Source organism: Callorhinus ursinus, unplaced genomic scaffold (genome assembly GCF_003265705.2).
Source record: "Callorhinus ursinus isolate GAN/ISIS: 27379988/994484 unplaced genomic scaffold, GSC_fseal_2.0 scaffold34, whole genome shotgun sequence".
In the NCBI taxonomy this organism is placed as follows: domain Eukaryota; kingdom Metazoa; phylum Chordata; class Mammalia; order Carnivora; family Otariidae; genus Callorhinus; species Callorhinus ursinus.
In genome coordinates this window covers 1,690,108-1,707,946 of record NW_027397096.1, presented here as the reverse complement: position 1 = coordinate 1,707,946, position 17,839 = coordinate 1,690,108, and the positions used below count along the sequence as shown (strand labels likewise).

The 17,839-nt window shown below is 53.7% G+C and overlaps 1 protein-coding gene across 1 annotated transcript in view; it reads left to right on the top strand.

Moving 5' to 3' along the window:
* Window positions 1–17,839, top strand: part of RPH3AL (rabphilin 3A like (without C2 domains)) — a 139,454-nt gene that overhangs the window by 70,632 nt on the left and 50,983 nt on the right. Inside the window, 1 exon segment of the mRNA XM_073879324.1 lies at window positions 13,946–14,032. Within this exon segment, the coding sequence (XP_073735425.1) occupies window positions 13,946–14,032 (87 nt within the window).

Sequence of the window (17,839 nt, the reverse complement as noted above, 5' to 3'; positions counted from 1 at the left end):
ACTCGGAAGTGGGAAGGGGTGTGACTTCCTTCCCCTCCCCGCTGTGTGTTGCTGGGGCTCCAGGGTATTAAAGGATTTAGGAAGGTAGCCTCCCCTTATCTGTAGTGGTTCTCTTCTAGAATTTTTTCCTCCTGGAATTTTAAAAAAGTACTTTTCACCATTGCATAGAGGTGAAGAGTCCTGGCTTTGGGCTGCCTGGCTTCGCCGCCTCCCTTGGGCCAGTTGCCTCTCCCCTCTCTACCTCAGTTTCCTGACCTGGAAATGAAGACTAGTGATCGCGCCTACCTCACAAAGGGGCGGGAGAGGCGGAAGGAGTGAAGTGTATGGTAAGCTCTTAGAAACAATGCCCGCCTGGCGTATGGTAACTGCACAATAATTCTAGAACTCAAACAATACAGAGCATATAAAATTCAGCTCCACACCTCCATCCTTCACCGCCTGGGCGTTTGTCCTTCTGCACACGCGTGCAAGTGCAGGTGTGTATACATACATAACTTTAAATGGGACCATAAAATACTCTTCACTCTGTAGTCCTTTTTTTTAACCTTTTTTTTTTTTCCACTTAATAAATCAAAGACGCCCTTCAGGTCCCTACATGGAAATCTAATTCCATCTGTAGGAGCTATATTGATGTAAGAGAATTTGTCACGCTTCACTGTGGCCCTTCTCCTCCAGGCTGCTCACACACACCGTCTGGGGGTCAGCACTGGGGCGGGACGCCGGGCCCAGCCCTCTCACCCCTATCCCCGTTAGGTGTGGCTTCTTCCTCCAGCCCCACCTCTCCCAGGGCCACAGCTGCAGCTCAGCATCTGCTGCTTTCCTCTGCTCAGGCTTCTCCTGCGCACACGTGTGTGCACATCCACTCCCCTCCCCCCACCAAGCCTGAAATCCAGTCGGGGCCATGGGTCAGGTTCTTTCCCAGAAAGGAGTCCGAGGATGGACACAGCTAGTGGGGTGCGGCGGGGGCGGTGGGGCCAAGTCTGTAGGTGAGAGCCGTCCACATCTGTCAGTGGCACCTGCAGTGAGGGGGCCTGCAGTCAGGAGACTGGCCACAGGTGCAGCTCTTTCTGATTCCCCCAGGGGACCCCAGAGCAACATCTCTTCTCCACTCCCGGGCCTCGGGCCTCCCCTGTGGCGGGGAAACGGTCAGGTGAGAGGGTCTCTCGGGCCCTTCCAGCACTTTCCTCCTGTGAAGCTCAGGTTGCGTCAGCCTTTGCAGCATTCCTGCCCCGGACCTGCTCCCCAGGGGCCAGCGGCGGCCTCGCAGATCATGGAGCAGCAGCTGAGAGCTACACCTCATTTCTCAAGCCTCCAGAACGCAGTGGGGCTTGTTGTTTTAAAGCCGCAATCAGTTTACTTCCCAGTGTGCTTTGGCTCAGGCCGTGGTTGCGTCCATGTCGTCTCAGCAGGAGAAAGCCGGTGTGGGGGTTGGCATGTCCTTCTGAGGGCCCCTCTGCCTCGGATGTTTCTCTGAGGCCACATGGCCCTCACAGCCCCCCTCGGAGGTAGGTAGGCAAAAGGCAGTGATTTTACCCATTTTCCAGATGGAGAAGTAGGCTAAGCGAGAACTCTCACTGCTCGGTTCAACACTTTGCCCACATATCCTGTGGGAAGTAGAGCTAAAGACATGTAGGAGACCCCCCAAAGGAAGGTGCTGTCTGGCGGCGGCTTGCCAGTGGGGTACCAAAGTGCATCGCCCCTAGAACCCCCACCATCATAGGGCGCAGCGCCAAACCCCAGCCCCCGCTCCCAAAGCAGACCCATCACAGAGGGAGCCTGGGGCCTTACCCTGGTTTGTCACACCCTTGAAGTATCTGGGTGGCTGGAGGGAGGTTGCTGGGGGTTGTTGAGTGGTGGACCAGAGTCGGTGTGAGGCCAGCTCCTCACTGAGCAGGCAAAGGCTTCTACAGGCTTGGGTTGGGGTGTCGGGAACCGTGGTTGGGCCCCTTCCCTGAGGACACCTGTCCTGCACCCCCGGGGGCTCCTTGCCCTCCGGGCTCAGCGGCCCTTTTCCCAGGGTCTGGTCAGTGTAGCTTTGGGAGAACGCGGACAGCAGGAAGCAGTGTTGGCAAATCAGTTTAGTGGCTGTTACCAGGAACAGTAATTTTGTGCAGCCTCTTGTCCTCCGTTGTGGTAAATAACAGATAATGACATTTCCAGGCAGTGGTGTGGCCCTCACCTCTCCGGCTGCGCCCTGCAAGCTGCCACACTTCGGAGGGCCTCTGTTTTTCCTTTCGTGACATTTCCCCCCTGACTGTTTGCTGTTCACTGACTTTAACTCGAGGTGGATTTAGCCAGTTCTCTGTTCCCCCTCGGGGGGCGGGGGGGGACACAGGGCACCTCTCCTGCTGAGGGTGGAGGGAGGAGCTGACCATCCTTCTGCGGCCCCCATTAGGCTGGGCTTCCAAACCAAGAAAGAACCAGGCCTTTCTCAGAGGCAGCTTGGGGGCCCTGCGACTTCCCTTCCAAACCCTTTCCTCACCCTTGTCATCCCACCTTTTGTGGGAGGCATGACTCTCCCAGGTGACAGATGGAGAGGCCTTCCAGAGACCCCTCTTGTCTAGGAACCACCCCTGCCTTGCTTGAGTTTCCAGGTGTAGCAGGGAGTGTGGCTTGGGCCCTCCGGGGAGAGCGGCCTGAGCCCCTGCAGAGCCGCCCCACCAGGCTTCTGACTGCCCCCAGCGGAGGCTCATGCGCTTTCCGCTCACGCTGTGCTCGGTCATCTTGCTCAGGTGTGATCAGCGCGCTGCTCCCTGCTGCCTATAGAATGAAGTCCGACCGCCCCCACCTGGTATCGGGGCCTGCAGTCCGTCCCCTGGGCACAAGCCGCTCACTTCAGCAGCATAAATGGAACACCTGGGCTGGGGGTTCTGAGGCCTGAGGTTTGGGGCCCCGACTCCACCTGGCCCAGACAGGTCACCGCTCTCCTCGGCGCTCTCCTGGGCGCTCTGTCCCGCCCGGCTTGGCAGGAGGGCCCCTCCTTGATTAGTAGTGATGCAGCTCCCACAATGTTTTGAAGCCCTAGGGTGTTGGTCTAGTCTGCTGTATTTTTCAAGTTAAAAAAAAAAAAAAATCAGTTCCAACAAGGTATTTTTTGGCTTCAAGGTTGTTTGCTGTGTCCCAGGCACTGGAGGGAGTGGGTATTTTCACATAAACTGAGAGTAATGATAAACCTGTAAAGTCAGAGAAGGCTGTGCTGATCCCGTGGACAGGTGGGGCTCCCTAGGGGCTGGAATGTCCCATGCCTAGTTGGCGGGGGCAGGGCTGGGGGATGTGGGCGGTGGGGGGGGTCTCCTGACTTGAACCAGGCAGCAGTTGGTGCTGACTTGGCTTCTGGCGGACCCTGACCAGCCATCCCCAGTCTCCCAACCCTCCTGTTTCCCAACCTGGTCTCTTTGGCCAAGCAACTTGAGTTTGTTGGACGGCTGGCAGTCTCGTCCAGCTTTGGGCCCCGTGGTCATGCTCCAGGTCCCCTTCTGCCTCCCCCAGGTGCTGGCCCCTGCTGTGCTCTCTTTCTCCACCAGCTCCATCCCTAAGAATCCAAGCGTTCAAGTCCCCTTCAGACTAAACAAACATTTATTGAGTACCTAGGGCACTGTCCAGGTTCTAGAGCTCCCTCAGGGAACGAGGCAGGCAAGGCTTCAGCCCTCCCGAAGCACCTTCCAGGGGTGGTGAAATCAACAGTAGACAGCACACAGATCAATATGGAAAGTTCACTCTGCTGCCCTTAAGTTCCCCAACTTCAGCCCTCCCTCTTTGTTGCTTGGCCTTCCTCCCCAGCCGTGGTCCTGTGTGTCAGCTACCACTGGGCAGCTATTCCAAGGGACTTCTACTCACACTGCAAACAGCGGCGTGTCCAAAGCCAATTATCCCGCCTGACCCTCTCTCCGCCCTGTTCCCTTCACCACCATACATCCTGTTGTCCACGTTAGCAGCCTCAGAATGACCTGGAGCCTTCCTTTGCCTCGCCTCCCTTACCTAGCCGGGAGTTGGAATTCCATAGGCATCTGGGAATGTTCCGGAAAAAGAACCTTTGCTGAGAATGTGGAGGACAGATCGACCAGGAAAGTGACTGAATCACTCAGCAAAGGCATTTTTTTCTGAAACCCAGATCTGATCTGGCCCTCCCGTCCTTGCGTCCTGAAAAGCTGTGGCATCCGGCGTGCACACGGTGCTTGTTGCTCAGACCCTCCCACCTTTCCTAGCTGACTTTTCGCCTGCAGGTTGACCTGCTAACGTTGGGCATTTGAATGCAAATGATATCCTTTTTCTCCAAGGAGTCATACATAATTTTAGAGGCAATTTCAATATGTAGAAATGTCTACTCATTGTGGAAGTGCACGGGAGGAAGTTACTAGTACTTTGCTGGGGGATAAATCAAGGAAGGAGCCTTGGAGGAGGAGACATTGACGTTGTGCCTGAAGGATACATAGAAGTTTGCTGGGCATGAAGCAAGCCTGGGAAAAAGCTCAGAAGCATGGAAGTACCTAGAGTGTTGGGAGCAGACAGTGGGGCATGGGGAGGGGGCCCGAGAAGGGCTGAGGAGCAAGATTCTCAGATGTGTGTGCATGTTTTCTTCTCTCTTTGCTCCTCACCTTGGAAGCCTTGCTGGGCTTGCAGCCTGGTCCAAGACCTGGGGGGTAACAGGGCCTCAGGAAGTGTTTACTCAATGCCCTGGCCTGCAGCTGAGGTTGCTGCCCACCAACTTCTAGGGAAAGGGATGGTGGAGGCTTAACGGGAGCCTCTTGCGTCGCCTTCCCATCGAAATTTCAAGTCTTCCGAACGTGGGGCTGCGACTTCAGTGTCTTTGGGGTCAGGCCCACACCCTGGTCACATGCCCTGGAGCCATAGAGTTTCTTGAGTTGGACATACCTGGCCAAGGGCTCCTTGCATAGTCATCGCTGACCAGAGCGGGCAGCTTGGTGGTGGCCCCGAGGAGCCAGGTGCAGCTTGGTGGTGGCCCCGAGGAGCCAGGCTTACTTGCAGCCATTAGTTCAGTGGGTGCAGAGAGGGGCAGGGCATTTTCAAGATGCTGGATTGTGAGGACAAAAAAAAAAAAAAAAAAAAGATCTAGTTCTTCTTTAGCTGTGGTTCTGAGAACCAGGTTCCTTTAACAGAACCCAAGCCAAATTTCTACCAGGTGGCAAGCGTGCCTCCCAGTGAGAAATTGTCCGTGAGAGGCCTGGGCTTCTGGAAAGCAGAGGGTGATGATGCAGCCATGGTTGGGCTGAGGGAGGCCAGAGCTGGCTTGGGGACTTCCAGTTCCTTGTGTTCATGTTCCTGGCCTGGGCAGTGTCTGTCCATTTCCTGGGCCCTAGAAGCATCCTTCTTAACAAGTGGGGGGGGTCACAGAGGTCCATGGGTGAGAGGTAAGATTGGGCCTGGGATTGCAGTCCAACGCTCCACTTCCTCCCCTTGGGTGACCCAGACAGGTTACCAAGCTGTCTGCCCACTCATGCCGTGCCCAGCACATGGTACATGTTATATAAGCTCTTGCTTTTATTATTATGGACCTGGGTCCTCCACCCTGACTCTGCCACTTCCTTTTAACATGAACTTGGCCAAGCCACCCAACATCTCTGGGCCTCCAATCCCTCATCTACAACATTCAGATCATAAAAGCACCCTCACAGGGCTGTTGCGAACGTAAATGAGATTGAATGTGGTAATGATAATGTGTGTTGAGCGCTGAGCATGGTGCCGGGCATGGAATAAAGTGCTCAATAAATGGTGGCTATTATCATTATTATGAGTTGTAATTCTAAGTAACCATGCAGCAGGGAGCAAGATGGATGGAAGCCGGCTCCCTCCACCACCTGGGCCCTCACTCCCTCCTGACAGAGTGGGGCTGGAGAGCGGCAGACCGTGTGACATGGCGCTCCTGGGAGACCACTGGCCTGAGCCTCGTCCTCCAGGGACTCGGGTGGAGCCCCCTAGACCTGCAGCTAGGAGTCCGGGGGACGAGATGTCCTCAGCCATGGCTCCGGCACTGTCAGCCCCAGGAACCCAGGCTGGCAAGAGTTCTTCCCCTGGGCTGGAAGGAGCTAATCAGGGCTCAGGGATTCTAGGCTCAGGCCTTGTCGGAGCCAAGCAGGGGAGAAGCCAGCTGTGTTCAGAGCTTATGGAAATCTTGATGGTAGAACTCCATTGACCATTATATTCCTTCTCCCTCGGCCGGTTGGTTCAGTGACAAGCGAGCCCTGAGGTACACACCAGGCGCAGGAGATTTTAGGAGGGTTGTGTTCAGGGACCTGATAGAACCGTTCTCAGAGGAGTGGCAAGTTCTTACACATGTTTCCCGCTTGTCTGGAAAAGAGGCAAAAATCAGAGACACAGTTTCTGGTCTGAGAGGTGATGCTGAGGAAAAGCAGCATCAGAAAGAGTTAGCGGGGCTGAGGGGGCAGGTGGGGCGGCATCTGCGCCCCCCCCACCAGCCTGGCAGCTTCATCTTGCCCGAAGCAGCCCATGACCGCGTCAGACGCACACGGTGGGGCACAGGCGCAGAGATGATCCAGAGCCACATCCAGGCACGATTTCTTATCACGTGCTTGTGAATGTTAAAAATCCAGAGCTGCTTCTGTTGCGTTTTCAACCCCCCTCTGCACTCGGAGCTCGGTGCTCACTGGCTGGAGTGAGGTGTTTTGGAAGCTAGTCTTGAAATCTGCAGTGCTTCCTTTCAACTGGGAAAGGTGGTTGGGGGTGGGGGGTGCCTGACCGGCAGACGTCAGAGGCTCATCTGGAGGGGGTGGGCCTGCTCAAAACTGGCTATGCAGCCTCCCGGAAGCCTGGGTGAAGAGGGGACATCTGGCCCTGCGTGGTCATGCATCTGCCACCTGCAGCCAGGATGGAGAGAGCTGGTGTGTCCTGGGCCCAGCCTTACAGCGGGAAGCACAGAGAGAGTTGACTTCCTTCCGAAATTCTTCTCCTGTTGACTCCTGGCTTCTGTCTCAGATGGAGCAGCAGATGGCTGGCATTCTTGAGGTTGCATGTCTTTGGGCCTGAGTGACTCGGTACTTGTAGGTGCTCAGGGCTGAGGTCAGTGTGCCCCCAGCCCCACTGGCCCCTGGGCTGTGTCCTGGTGAATGGAAAGGAGGTGGTGCCCGGCTGTGTCCTCTCCCACTTGAGGCTTGACCTAGTCCACAGCTCTGGAGGAGGGGCTGGCTCTGCCGTCACTTGGGGGTGGGGGTGGGGGTAAAGGCTTGGATAAGTGTCTGGGCAGCTGCTCGGGGCTCAGCATGGGGTTCCCATCCCAGCTCCCCGTGGTCAAGTTCTTTAACCTCAAGCCTCGGATCCCTCATGTATAAAACAGGGACAATAATACCCACCTCCTAGGTTATTACAAAAATTAATAAGGTTCTACATAAAACACGTAATTTGGTGCCTGGTGTAGCATAAGTGCTCAGTGTGTTAATATTTATAACATGTACATCGGTATCTCAGCAACCTAGTCACCTGGCAGCAGGACCTAGGTTCCAGATATAGAATCTGTGGAGACGAGTCCATCTCCAGCCCCTACACTCCTGGCCCACAGGGCTGGGGAAGCCCCTCCAAACCTGGCTCATGTCTCCAGGGTTGAGCAGGGCTGAGCCTATGATCTGGGGGGTCAGGGACTCAGTGACACCATCTGGGAGAGGCTGGGGGACGAGGCTGACGATCTACATTTGAGCCACAGTCAACCAAAAAGTCCTGTCTCCTGCCTGTTTGTGCATGGGCTTTCAGCTTCTTGAATCCATCCTGACCCACAAAAATCCAGATCTGGTCAAAAAATGAACTTGGGGTGAGTGATTTCCCAAAGCATTTAGCATAGGCTTCCTTTAAATAGGAATTCTGCTTATCCATTGAAAATAGATTTTGACTTAGCACAATTTGATTTACATTTGGGGCGCTATCCTTCCATATATTTTTCTGTGCATATATTGACTTCTAAATAGATACAGGCACTTATACATATTTATATGGTAGAGCATCACACTATGCATACTGTTTATAACGTGCTTTTTAGATTTAATTTATTGTGAGTGTTGCTCCATTTCAGGATGAATACAGCTTCACTGTGATTGTTTTCACTTTTTTTTCGTTTCTGTCGTCAGCATTTTTATTGCTGCATAGCTTTCCCCAAAACGCGACCGGATTGTTCCTTGTTGAGGATTTGATCTCGAGCCCTGGGAACACATTGTGTGACACGAGGGGCACACTTGCAGGCTTGCTCCTCCCATCGCTTTGCGCAGGTGCTGCAGACATTTGGGTTGGGTCGTGTCTTCCCTCAGTCCCCGGGGCCGGACGGGGCGGACTGCTGCTCGGTGAGCAGCACAGCGGTGTGGGTCCTCACGAGGGCATCTCAGCTACAAATCAGCCTCGGATGATCGGAATGCTCGGGGAAGTCCTCTTCTAGATGAGTCTTGCCAGTTCATAAACTCCTGTGTTTGGTGGGACATTCATTGGGCCATTGAGGACAAGGGGTCATGCCTTGTTCGTCCCCTTCCTTCCTAGAACAGAGCCTTACATCTGGTGTCAAATGTTTGCTGAATTGAAGCACCAAATATTTGCAGATGAGCCATCTTCAGTATTCATTTCTACAGCGCTGCATACACGTTCTGGCCTCTGTGTGTGGAACATTTGGGCACATTTTCATCTCTTTTGCTTGGCTGAGCATCACAAACAGGGCTTTCTGTGTGATGACCGATGATGCCGTGAAGCCCTCAGGACCTGTCGAGGGCTGTGTGGTTGTTTCCCGCTTGCTAACTGCTCCCCAGCCTCTGCTCCTGTGAGGTGTTGGCGTCTGCGTGCCCAGCAGTGTCCTTCTCGCCCAGCCCGGCCCCACGCCCCCTTCCTTCTCCTGACTGGCAGCAGCTTGGGAACCCCCACAGAGCATGGGTTCTCCCTGAAATGGGCCAGGGGGCTCACAGTGAGGAGGTGAAGGCCTGGCCTGGGAGTAAAATGCTTGAGCTCAGCTGCCTGGGGGCTCACAGACCTTCTTGTACTTCTGCTTCTTGGCTGTGGTGTGGGAGGGGGAAGGTGTTGGATTGCAGTGCGGGGGCTTCAGGGAGTAGAGAGAGGTAACCGAAGTGGCCCGGATGATGAGGATGTCGAAGAGGGCACCTGATTGGACCGTGGAATGAGTCTGCACACACAGGTGGCCTGCAGGATGTACCCCTGGGGATGCAGGCAGAAGCGGTCATGTGGAGGGTGGGGGACACATTCCTCGCCTCCCTCATCCCCCCCCCCAGTGTCCTTAACAAAAGACCCTCAGTGTCATTTCCTCTGTGACTAGGTCGGCCTGGATTCACGCCCCATACCCTGAGCATGAGGCCCACCTGGCCAGCCGTCCTACAACCTCAGACACTCTGCCCCATGTACAGGCTCTCCCATTGCCCCGCTGGTGAGCGCCACGTGGTGTGGACAGGAGTGCACCCTGGCTTATGCTGCATGCTGTTTCTTTTCTCTGGGTGTCTCATCTCCCCAACAGATTGGCACGTTCTACAAAGGGCTATGTCTTGCCTTCTCAATGATAATACTAAAAGTATCTCCTATTTATTTGTTCATTCATTCATTCCACAAATATTCATTGTGCCAGTCACTGGAAACAGGAAAGTGAACAGAAATAGACATGACCTCTGCAGCCTTGTAGAGGCAGTGATAGTCACCACACAAATGAGGGTAAAAATCTTGGCCCTGACAGTGGAGGAAAAGAGGCAAGAGCCTGTTATGGAAGCTCCAATGGGGTAAGAAATCAGGGAAGACTTCCTTGAAGAAGTGGTGCTTTTTGCTGAGGTCTGAAGGTTGCATAGGTTAATGATAAAAGAGTGTGGCCAAGTGTATCCCAGACAGAGGGAGCAGCATATTCAAAGGTCCTGTGGCAGAAGAAGCAAGTGAGGACCAGGGACTGAAGGCAAGCCCACATGGCTAGGTCTCAGAGCATGGAGAGCAAGGGGAGAGGGGTGTGAACTGAGGCAGACGAGGAGGGTCCAGCCCGAGCAGGCATGACACGCCATGTAAAAGCAGGTGGTCTTCATCCAGAGAACAACAGGAAGTCTCTGGAGGCTTTTAAGCTGGCAGGGACAGCATAAATGACATGATTAGATTTGCATCTTGAAAAGATCACTCCTGCTGCTATGCCGGGAGCCCACTGGAGGCTGGCCAAAGTGGGGGTGAGGGGATGTGCTGGGAGGCTGCGGTGCAGGCCGGGCACTGGAGAGGACCTCAGTGCGGACCGGGAGGCAGGGAGGGTGGTGGTGGAGGGGAGGTGGCAGTGCCAAGTGAGATGTAGCTTCCTCGGCTGTGGATTGTTTGGTGGGAGTGAGGGAGGGTGAGGACCAGAGATGGTTCCAGGTTTGGGCCTATGTGACTGATGGGTGCTGGCACCCTTCAGTGAGACAGGTGTGCAGGAAAGAAATGTGGTTGTTGCTGCTCTTTATCACACAGTACGCTAAGCACTTTCATGAATCATCTCCCTTGATCCTCCCAACAGCGGGAGTCTGCCTGTTACCACCGTTTTATGGGCAAAGAAATGAGGCTCAGACGAGCAAGCCCAAGGTTGCATCCATATGGCAGATTGTGCTTTCCTGCCCCCAAAGCCTGTGTCCTGTGCCCTGAGCCACCCCCTCTGAGCTGGAATACATATTTGCAAAAGGAGGGCATGGAGGGAACGAAGAGAGAGCCCGTGCAGGCTGCAGCCCTGGAGCTTTGTTGCTTCTGCTCGGAGGCCGACCCAGGAGCTAGACTTGTATTGTTTAATGCCCACACAGTTGCAGGCTGCAGGAAGCAAGATACAGCCAAGGGCAGGAAGCTGGTGCTTGCTCCCCTGGGGCAATTCCGCTCAGTGGAAGCCCATCTCAGGCAGGGAAGCAAGGGACCACGCCAGGCCCCGAGACCGTCCCTGACATAATGGTGCAGTGTTTCCTTTGCACCAAGTCGATATCATGGCTGGCTTGCCCTCTCTGTCCCTGGCTTTTTTAAAATGTCACCTGCCTAATTTTCTTATTGGAACCTCGGAACAAAGAGTGAGCCCATAAGGAGAAAAGGCTCATTATTCTCTCACTGATCCGAAATTTAACAGGGCAGCAATTGTATATTATTTGAACTGGAGCATGTTATCTTTTTGCTGGCCCAGATTCCCCATCCAGAGTTGCTGCAGACCCATGAAGACGACAGAGAGGTGGCGAGAACTGGGGGCTCCACAGTGTTGGCTGGTAGCCTGAAAACAGGCTTATGCGTGGGCTGGGGCAGGTGCGTCCTGTCGCGCTACCCCGACCCTCCACAGCACTCCACAGGACAAGAGGCAGCAGGGACATTTGGGACATGCAACCCATCCCTCTTCCTGCCCTTCCAGACTGGGACTTGACCAACAGCCTTTGACCCAGCCTCTGGAGGGCGACTGGTCCAACCCGCTCCTGTCCCCAGGCTGGGCAGGTCTGCATCCCATGGTCTGGGGGGAGAAGACAACACAGCTGTTCTGAACTCTCTCCTAGTTTCTTGCATTGCCCCCAGCAGCATAGATGTTCATCCAACCAGATATTTATTGAGGGCATGTGCATGCCCATCCTCCCAGCCTCACTTCCAAGTGTTCGCTTCTAGAACCCGCGTCATGCAGCTGATGAGCAGTGTGACTGCTTCCCCATCCCCAGCAAAGTCTTGTCCCAGGGTCATCCCACCTTGCCTTCTCTGCCTATTCAAGAGGCATCAGCCACACTCCCGGGGACATGAACCCTGGAGAGCTATGGGCACCAGCTGGACTCCTGGGCCAGGGAAGGAGTTACCCAGCTCTCCTGAGGTCTAGAAGAAGGAAGCCTCCTAAATCCTGACCGTCCCCAGCTAGCTGGGGGGGTCTCAGACAGTCTTGAACACTTCTGAGCCTCAGTTTCCTCATCTTTATAGTGGAGATCATGACACCCCCTCATTCATACTTTGTCTCCAGGGTCCCAGTGCTTGGTACCTGCCATTGTCCAGTAAATGGTGGTAACTGGCCCTCTGTCCTCTCGTTATTCCTCGCACCTTCATCTTACTGGGAGGGGGCAGAGTGAGCTTGGAGGGCGAGCCATCATCCTACCCACTAAGCAGTAGGACAATCTCACCTCACTGGGAGGGCCACCCTTACTTCCACACGTGTACCATTTATACGAGATGGTGGGAATTAGCAAGGAAAACAGCCAACTGGCTTCAGGGCTTCCTTCCTCTCCCTTTACCCCCAGCAAGAAAGGCCTGTGTTGTGTTTTTCTGAGGCCCACCTTGTGGGCTTATGGGGGCCCCCTGTCCTCGGGATAGAATGGTTGTTGGGAGGTGTAGGGAGAGTCCCCAGACCAGCTCAGGGATGGCAGCTAGGGGCTTCTGGGAGACAGGCCGCAGGCCCTTGGTGACACTAAGCCCCAGCCTGTCACACATCCCAAACCCAGGCCTGGTACAGAAGTGGCCAGGCCTCCTCCCCCTCCGAGGGACCATGGGAGCCCAGAGGGAGAAGAGCAGAGTAGTGAGCACCCCAGACAGCACTCGCCGATTCCTTCCCAGATGGCCTGCACCCCCAGACACCCCACACTTAGGGCCTTCATGAGAGCTTGCCAGGGGCCCCAGTTGTGACTGGGATGGACTTCCTTCCAGCCCAGACAGATGAGAGCTTGAAGCAGGTTGCATTTCATTTGGAGAAATAAAAGTGACATTTCTCATAACCTGCGTGTTGAATGGTAGCAAATGCCCCCCCCCCCCCCCACCGCCCAATAGATATCTGAGCTTTCCTTTTGCAGAGAGCTGGCCCCCACCTCCTGCAGTGCTGGGCTCAGCCGCCTGATCGGGTGGTGACGACATGCTCTGGGAAGCCAAGTCGGTGACATTTCCCTCTCAGAAGAGAGTGTGCTCCTTGCTCAGTTGGCAGCCTGCAGAAAAGGCCAGGCTACAGATCTCGCCTTTCCCAGGCGGCGGGAGGCAGGAGAGAGCCCCCAGCCTGGCAGGGACCGGGCAGCTTCCGCGTGGTAGGCAGATTGATCAGCTGGCAGGACAGCTCTCTGAGGAGGACACGTGGCTGCTGAATCATACTCTGCCTGGGTTACCTGGAAACAGGTCTCAGCCCCACCAAGTCCCCCTCTGCCTCCCTGAGAATTTCATCTGCCTTGCCCACCCTGCTGGTTGCTGTGTGTTTCAGAGAAGCGAGATGTGGATGCAGAAGTCAGGAACTTCAGCAACACTGTAGAATGAAAAACACTGCAGAAACTAGGTTTGGGATACTTAGGCATCTGGAAAAAAATTATATAATGGCCCTAAAGTCAGACCTGAGACCGTTACTTACCTGCTGCGTGAACTTGGGCAAATTTTCCAACTACTCTGAGCCCCGGGTTGCTCACCTGTGAAATGGGTCTCATACTTACATAATAGGGTTCCTGGAATCATTCTGTGGGCAACGTGGTATAAAGCTGCCACCAGTGTTTCTCATTAGATCATCTCCTCCCCTCGTCAGGCACGCGTGTGAGGTCTTTGTGCAGCTGTATACAGATGTGTGTGCTCTTTGTTGAATAAGATCATTTCCTGCCCACGTTACCAGGTATCAGCGCAATTGGCTAAGTCAAGGCCACATCATATTCTGTTCTGTCTGCCTGGATCTTCCTCTGGTATCGGGCATTTGGGTTGTTTCCAGTTCTTTGCTATGGAAAATGATGCAGCTGTGAATATCAGCAAGCTTCTTCTTTTTTTTTTTTTTTTTTTATGTGATCCTAACAGAACGCATGGGGGTGGGGTGGGGAATTTCTTTCATGGCGATCCACGGATGGGCATATCCATTGTGCCCCAAAGCCAACTACAGAGTTTAGATGATCTGTGCCCTTTGAGTTATGTACCCTGCTGGTCTGAAACTAACCACCATCCCCTTGGAAGATGCCAGAGCGTTCCTTGTTTAGTTTCTCAGCCCCTCAGATGAGGAGGAAGTGGCCGAAGTGCTTACATTTCCATGTCCTCTCTCTTGTAGAAAGTCTGCACCAAATGTGGGATCGAGGCCTCCCCCGGCCAGAAGCGGCCTCTGTGGCTGTGTAAGCTCTGCAGTGAGCAGAGAGAGGTAGGATACCCAGGGCAGCGGGTGGGGGTGGGCTGGGGCAGGTGTGAGCACACTTGCGGTTGGGAAAATTCATGGTTGGTCGCTGGGAGGGCCTTCTCTAGAGGCCAAGCAGGACTCCCAAGGATGGCCAGGCAGAAGGGCGGGGAGGGCTGGCCTGCCTGCTTGCCTGTTCCATGGTGCAGAGGGGGCAGTGGGCCCTGGTTCTGCTATGCCCGGGGGCTGTGGTTTTGATGGGGAGTCCCTCACACTGAGTGTAGGTGCGTATAGTATTTTGTGCATAATGGCTATCCTAGGCTGAGTGTTTACTACACGCCCGACACTGCACTGTTCTTTACATACCTAAACTCGTTTCATCCTGACACAACCCCATAGGTGGTTGCTATGATTATCCCCTTTTACTGGTGGAGAAATGGAGACAAGAGAGGTGAAGTACCTTCTGGGCACAAGGCTAGTTGGTGGGAGAGCTAGAAATCAAACACAGCCGTGGTCAGTTGTGATGATGCCACCCCAAAGTCCCTTCTGGTACGAAGTTTCCATACTTCCAGTTCTGACCCCATTTTAGGAGAAGAAATCAAGGCTCAGTAAGTTCTCTGAGGCAATCACAGATAGGGGACTCGAACTGTGTCTCCTAACCCCCAACCCAGGGCTCCCTTCACTGTACCAGGATCGGGGCTGAAACAGAGGATGTTGGCAGGCAGCTTCTCTCTGTGGTGCGTCACAGGATGGGGATTGTGCTAACAGAACAGCTGGGCACAAAGGGAGCATACCCCTGGTTTTCCAGATGTGGATTTATTTTTTTTACTTATCTTGCTTGGCAACCGATATGGGCTTTTAATCTGAGGATCCATAAAAGGTCTTTAGTTATGGGAAATTTTCACCCATGCTGTCTTTGAATATGGCTCTCCGGCTAATGCATGTCTGCTCTCCTGGAAATCCTGTTGGATATATTGTTGAGCCTCAGTCCCTCCTCCAGGAACTCCCAACGGCTCTTTCTTGTTTCTTCCTTTATCCTTCTGGGATGCTTTCTGGGTAGTGTCTTTAGTTCACTAAACCTTTGAGACTATCTCCCAACTGTTGGTTTTGTCCTTTGTCTTTCTTAGCGTTAGCTTTCCTCAAGTGTCTTGGAATTTGGGTTTGTATGCTCATCTTGAGGTGGGAGTCAGTCTGTCTCCCTGCCCACCGCCTCCATCCAGATCTCCTTGCCAAGGGGTCTTGCGTTTCCTCCACCCAGGTCCTGGGTCCCCCCCGCCCCGTGCCGACTACTCCGCACCCCGCCAGTGCAAAGCCATGGGTCTTGTTAGTGATAGGTTGTGTGTCCACAGTGACGGTGGGATTATGCCCAGAGCCGATCATCACAGGCTTGGGCAGGGAGGCCATCTCTCCTTTTTTCAGCCTCCTTCCCCAGGTGGGAAATCCCTTCACCAGCTCCCATTTTCGGTGGCTCTGGCTTGGGTGCCCCACCTCTCAGGTGGCACTTTTAGTCCCCCCACCCTGGAAGGCTAAGCCCCCAGTGGCCTCCACCTGCTTCTGGCCCGGGAGCTCAGCAGGCTGTGCCTTTAGCCACTCCAAGTAGTAACTGTTTGGAGTTTCTGATCCACTGAGATATATACATATATAATGTATCCTATTTTTAAGCACAGTTAAGTTTTCTTGTTGCTTTTAGATTATTTTCATCTGTCACTGCTGTGTTTTTGGAACAGGGAAGGTCCTCAGAGTATGAACTAACATTCTGTCTTGCCTGGAGGTCCCTGATTTCTCACCCTGAAATAGAGTTGAAAGCACGGATTTCCCAGAGGTGCTGTGAGAATTCAGCAAGGTCCTTAAAGCATACAAAGTGCACATAAATGTCTGGCTTAGAATAGGAACTTTGTAACATCAGAGGCCTCCCTCTCACCCTGCCAGAAATCCCCACTTTGAACCTTAGGTCCTTCTGGTCTTCGGGGGTCCCTTTTAAGATGCAGGTCTCCACCGTCAGGAGAGAGGAGATTCCTTCAGAGAGTATCTTGTGGCAGACACTTGGCAGGATGAAATGACGGTCACCCCCAAGCCGTGGGAAGACAGAGAGGAAGGAGCTGTCAGGGAAAAGGAGGTGGAAGATGAATTTAGCAAACGTAATGATTTAGTGGAGTACTCTGGAGGCAGCTGCCCCTGGCCAGCCCCCCTCAGGTCACCCTCACTGCCCCCCTCCCGCCAACCATCCTGAGCTGCCGTGTGCAGGGCCCACATTTGGTGCAGACTTTCTTTCCTAATCTCCAGAGCCCAGAAAAGTCCAAAATAGCTTAGGATGAATTTTCTTATCTCTTCTAAGGCAAAGAATATGAGGCTGTGCAGTATGCTATCAGTTTGTCCTTGAATTTCTAGAGGCCGATACAATGTAGCCAGATCAGGAGTGCTCCGAGTTCCCTCTCTGCGGCCCCGGGCACACCGTGCACAGTTAGGAGGTGTGACAGTGCGCGCGTCTAGGAGGCTGCGTGCCTGTGGGGGCCATACCCGGGGGCTGTGTTTTCCCGCTTGCTTTGGGGGTGGGAGAGTGACAGGGTAATTGGTGTCCTCGTGCCTTTTCATCTTAGAAAAAATTATCTAATCACAACAAAGAGATAGTTAAATAGAAAGAGCATTGAAAATGTCATTTTAAGTGCCACATAGAGCTAGTTCTGAGGCCGTGACAAAAATGTGGAGTTCTGTCCTGCGGCAGAAGCCACATCCTGATGGGAGAACCTGCATTTTCTGATGGAAACTCATACCTCTGGGCCCAGACGCTCGGGTCCACCTCTCCTTTTGACACTTCCCTTCTGCCCTCTCTGGCTGTAATTGTCCACATTTTTTCTGGGTGCTGGTTAAAGGTCCCTGGGGCTGTCAGGTTGGTGATGCTGCCTGCTCTATGCGCTTCAGGGGTATAGCAAGGTGAACTTCAACCCTGATCGAATGCATTTATCCATTGGAGCATCCAACACGTATTTATTGAGCATCCTCTATGCGCCAGGCAAAATAGCTCTTCTTGTGGGAGAGAGAGACCACAGACATCGTAAATCCTGCCGTGTCACAGATGGCAACAAAGTGCTCAGGGGTGGTGCTGGGAACGTGGGGGGTAGCTGCTGTATTTTATATGGCGGTCAGAGAAGGGCTCACGGATGAGATGACATTTGAGCACGCTGTGTGGCTCTGTGATTAGAAAGTATTCCAAGTGGAGGGTACAGTGAGTGCAAAGGCCCTGGAGCAGGTGGGTCCTTGGTAGGTTTGAGGATCAGCAAGGAGGCCGGTGTGACTGGAAGAGGTCAGAGATGTGGCAGGGGGTCGGAGCATGTTGGTCCTTGTAGACCATTGTTAGGACTTTGGCTTTTGCTCCGAGTGGAAGGGGGAGCCCTTGGAGGGGTCTTGAATAGAGGAGAGACATGACCTGAATCTCCTCCCTCTTTTTTTTTATTATGTTAATCACCATACATTACATCATTAGTTTTTGATGTAGTGTTCCATGATTCATTGTTTGTGCATAACACCCAGTGCTCCACACAGAACGTGCCCTATGTAATACCCATCACCAGACTAACCCATCCCCCCACCCCCCTCCCCTCTAGAACCCTCAGTTTATTTTTCAGAGTCCATTGTCTCTCATGGTTCGTCTCCCCCTCCGATTTCCCCCCCTTCATTCTTTCCCTCCTGCTCTCTTCTTTTTTTTAACATATAATGTATTATTTGCTTCAAGGGTACAGATCTGTGATTCAACAGTCTTGCACACTTCACAGCGCTCACCATAGCACATACCCTCCCCAATGTCTATCACCCAGCCACCCCATCCCTCCCACCCCC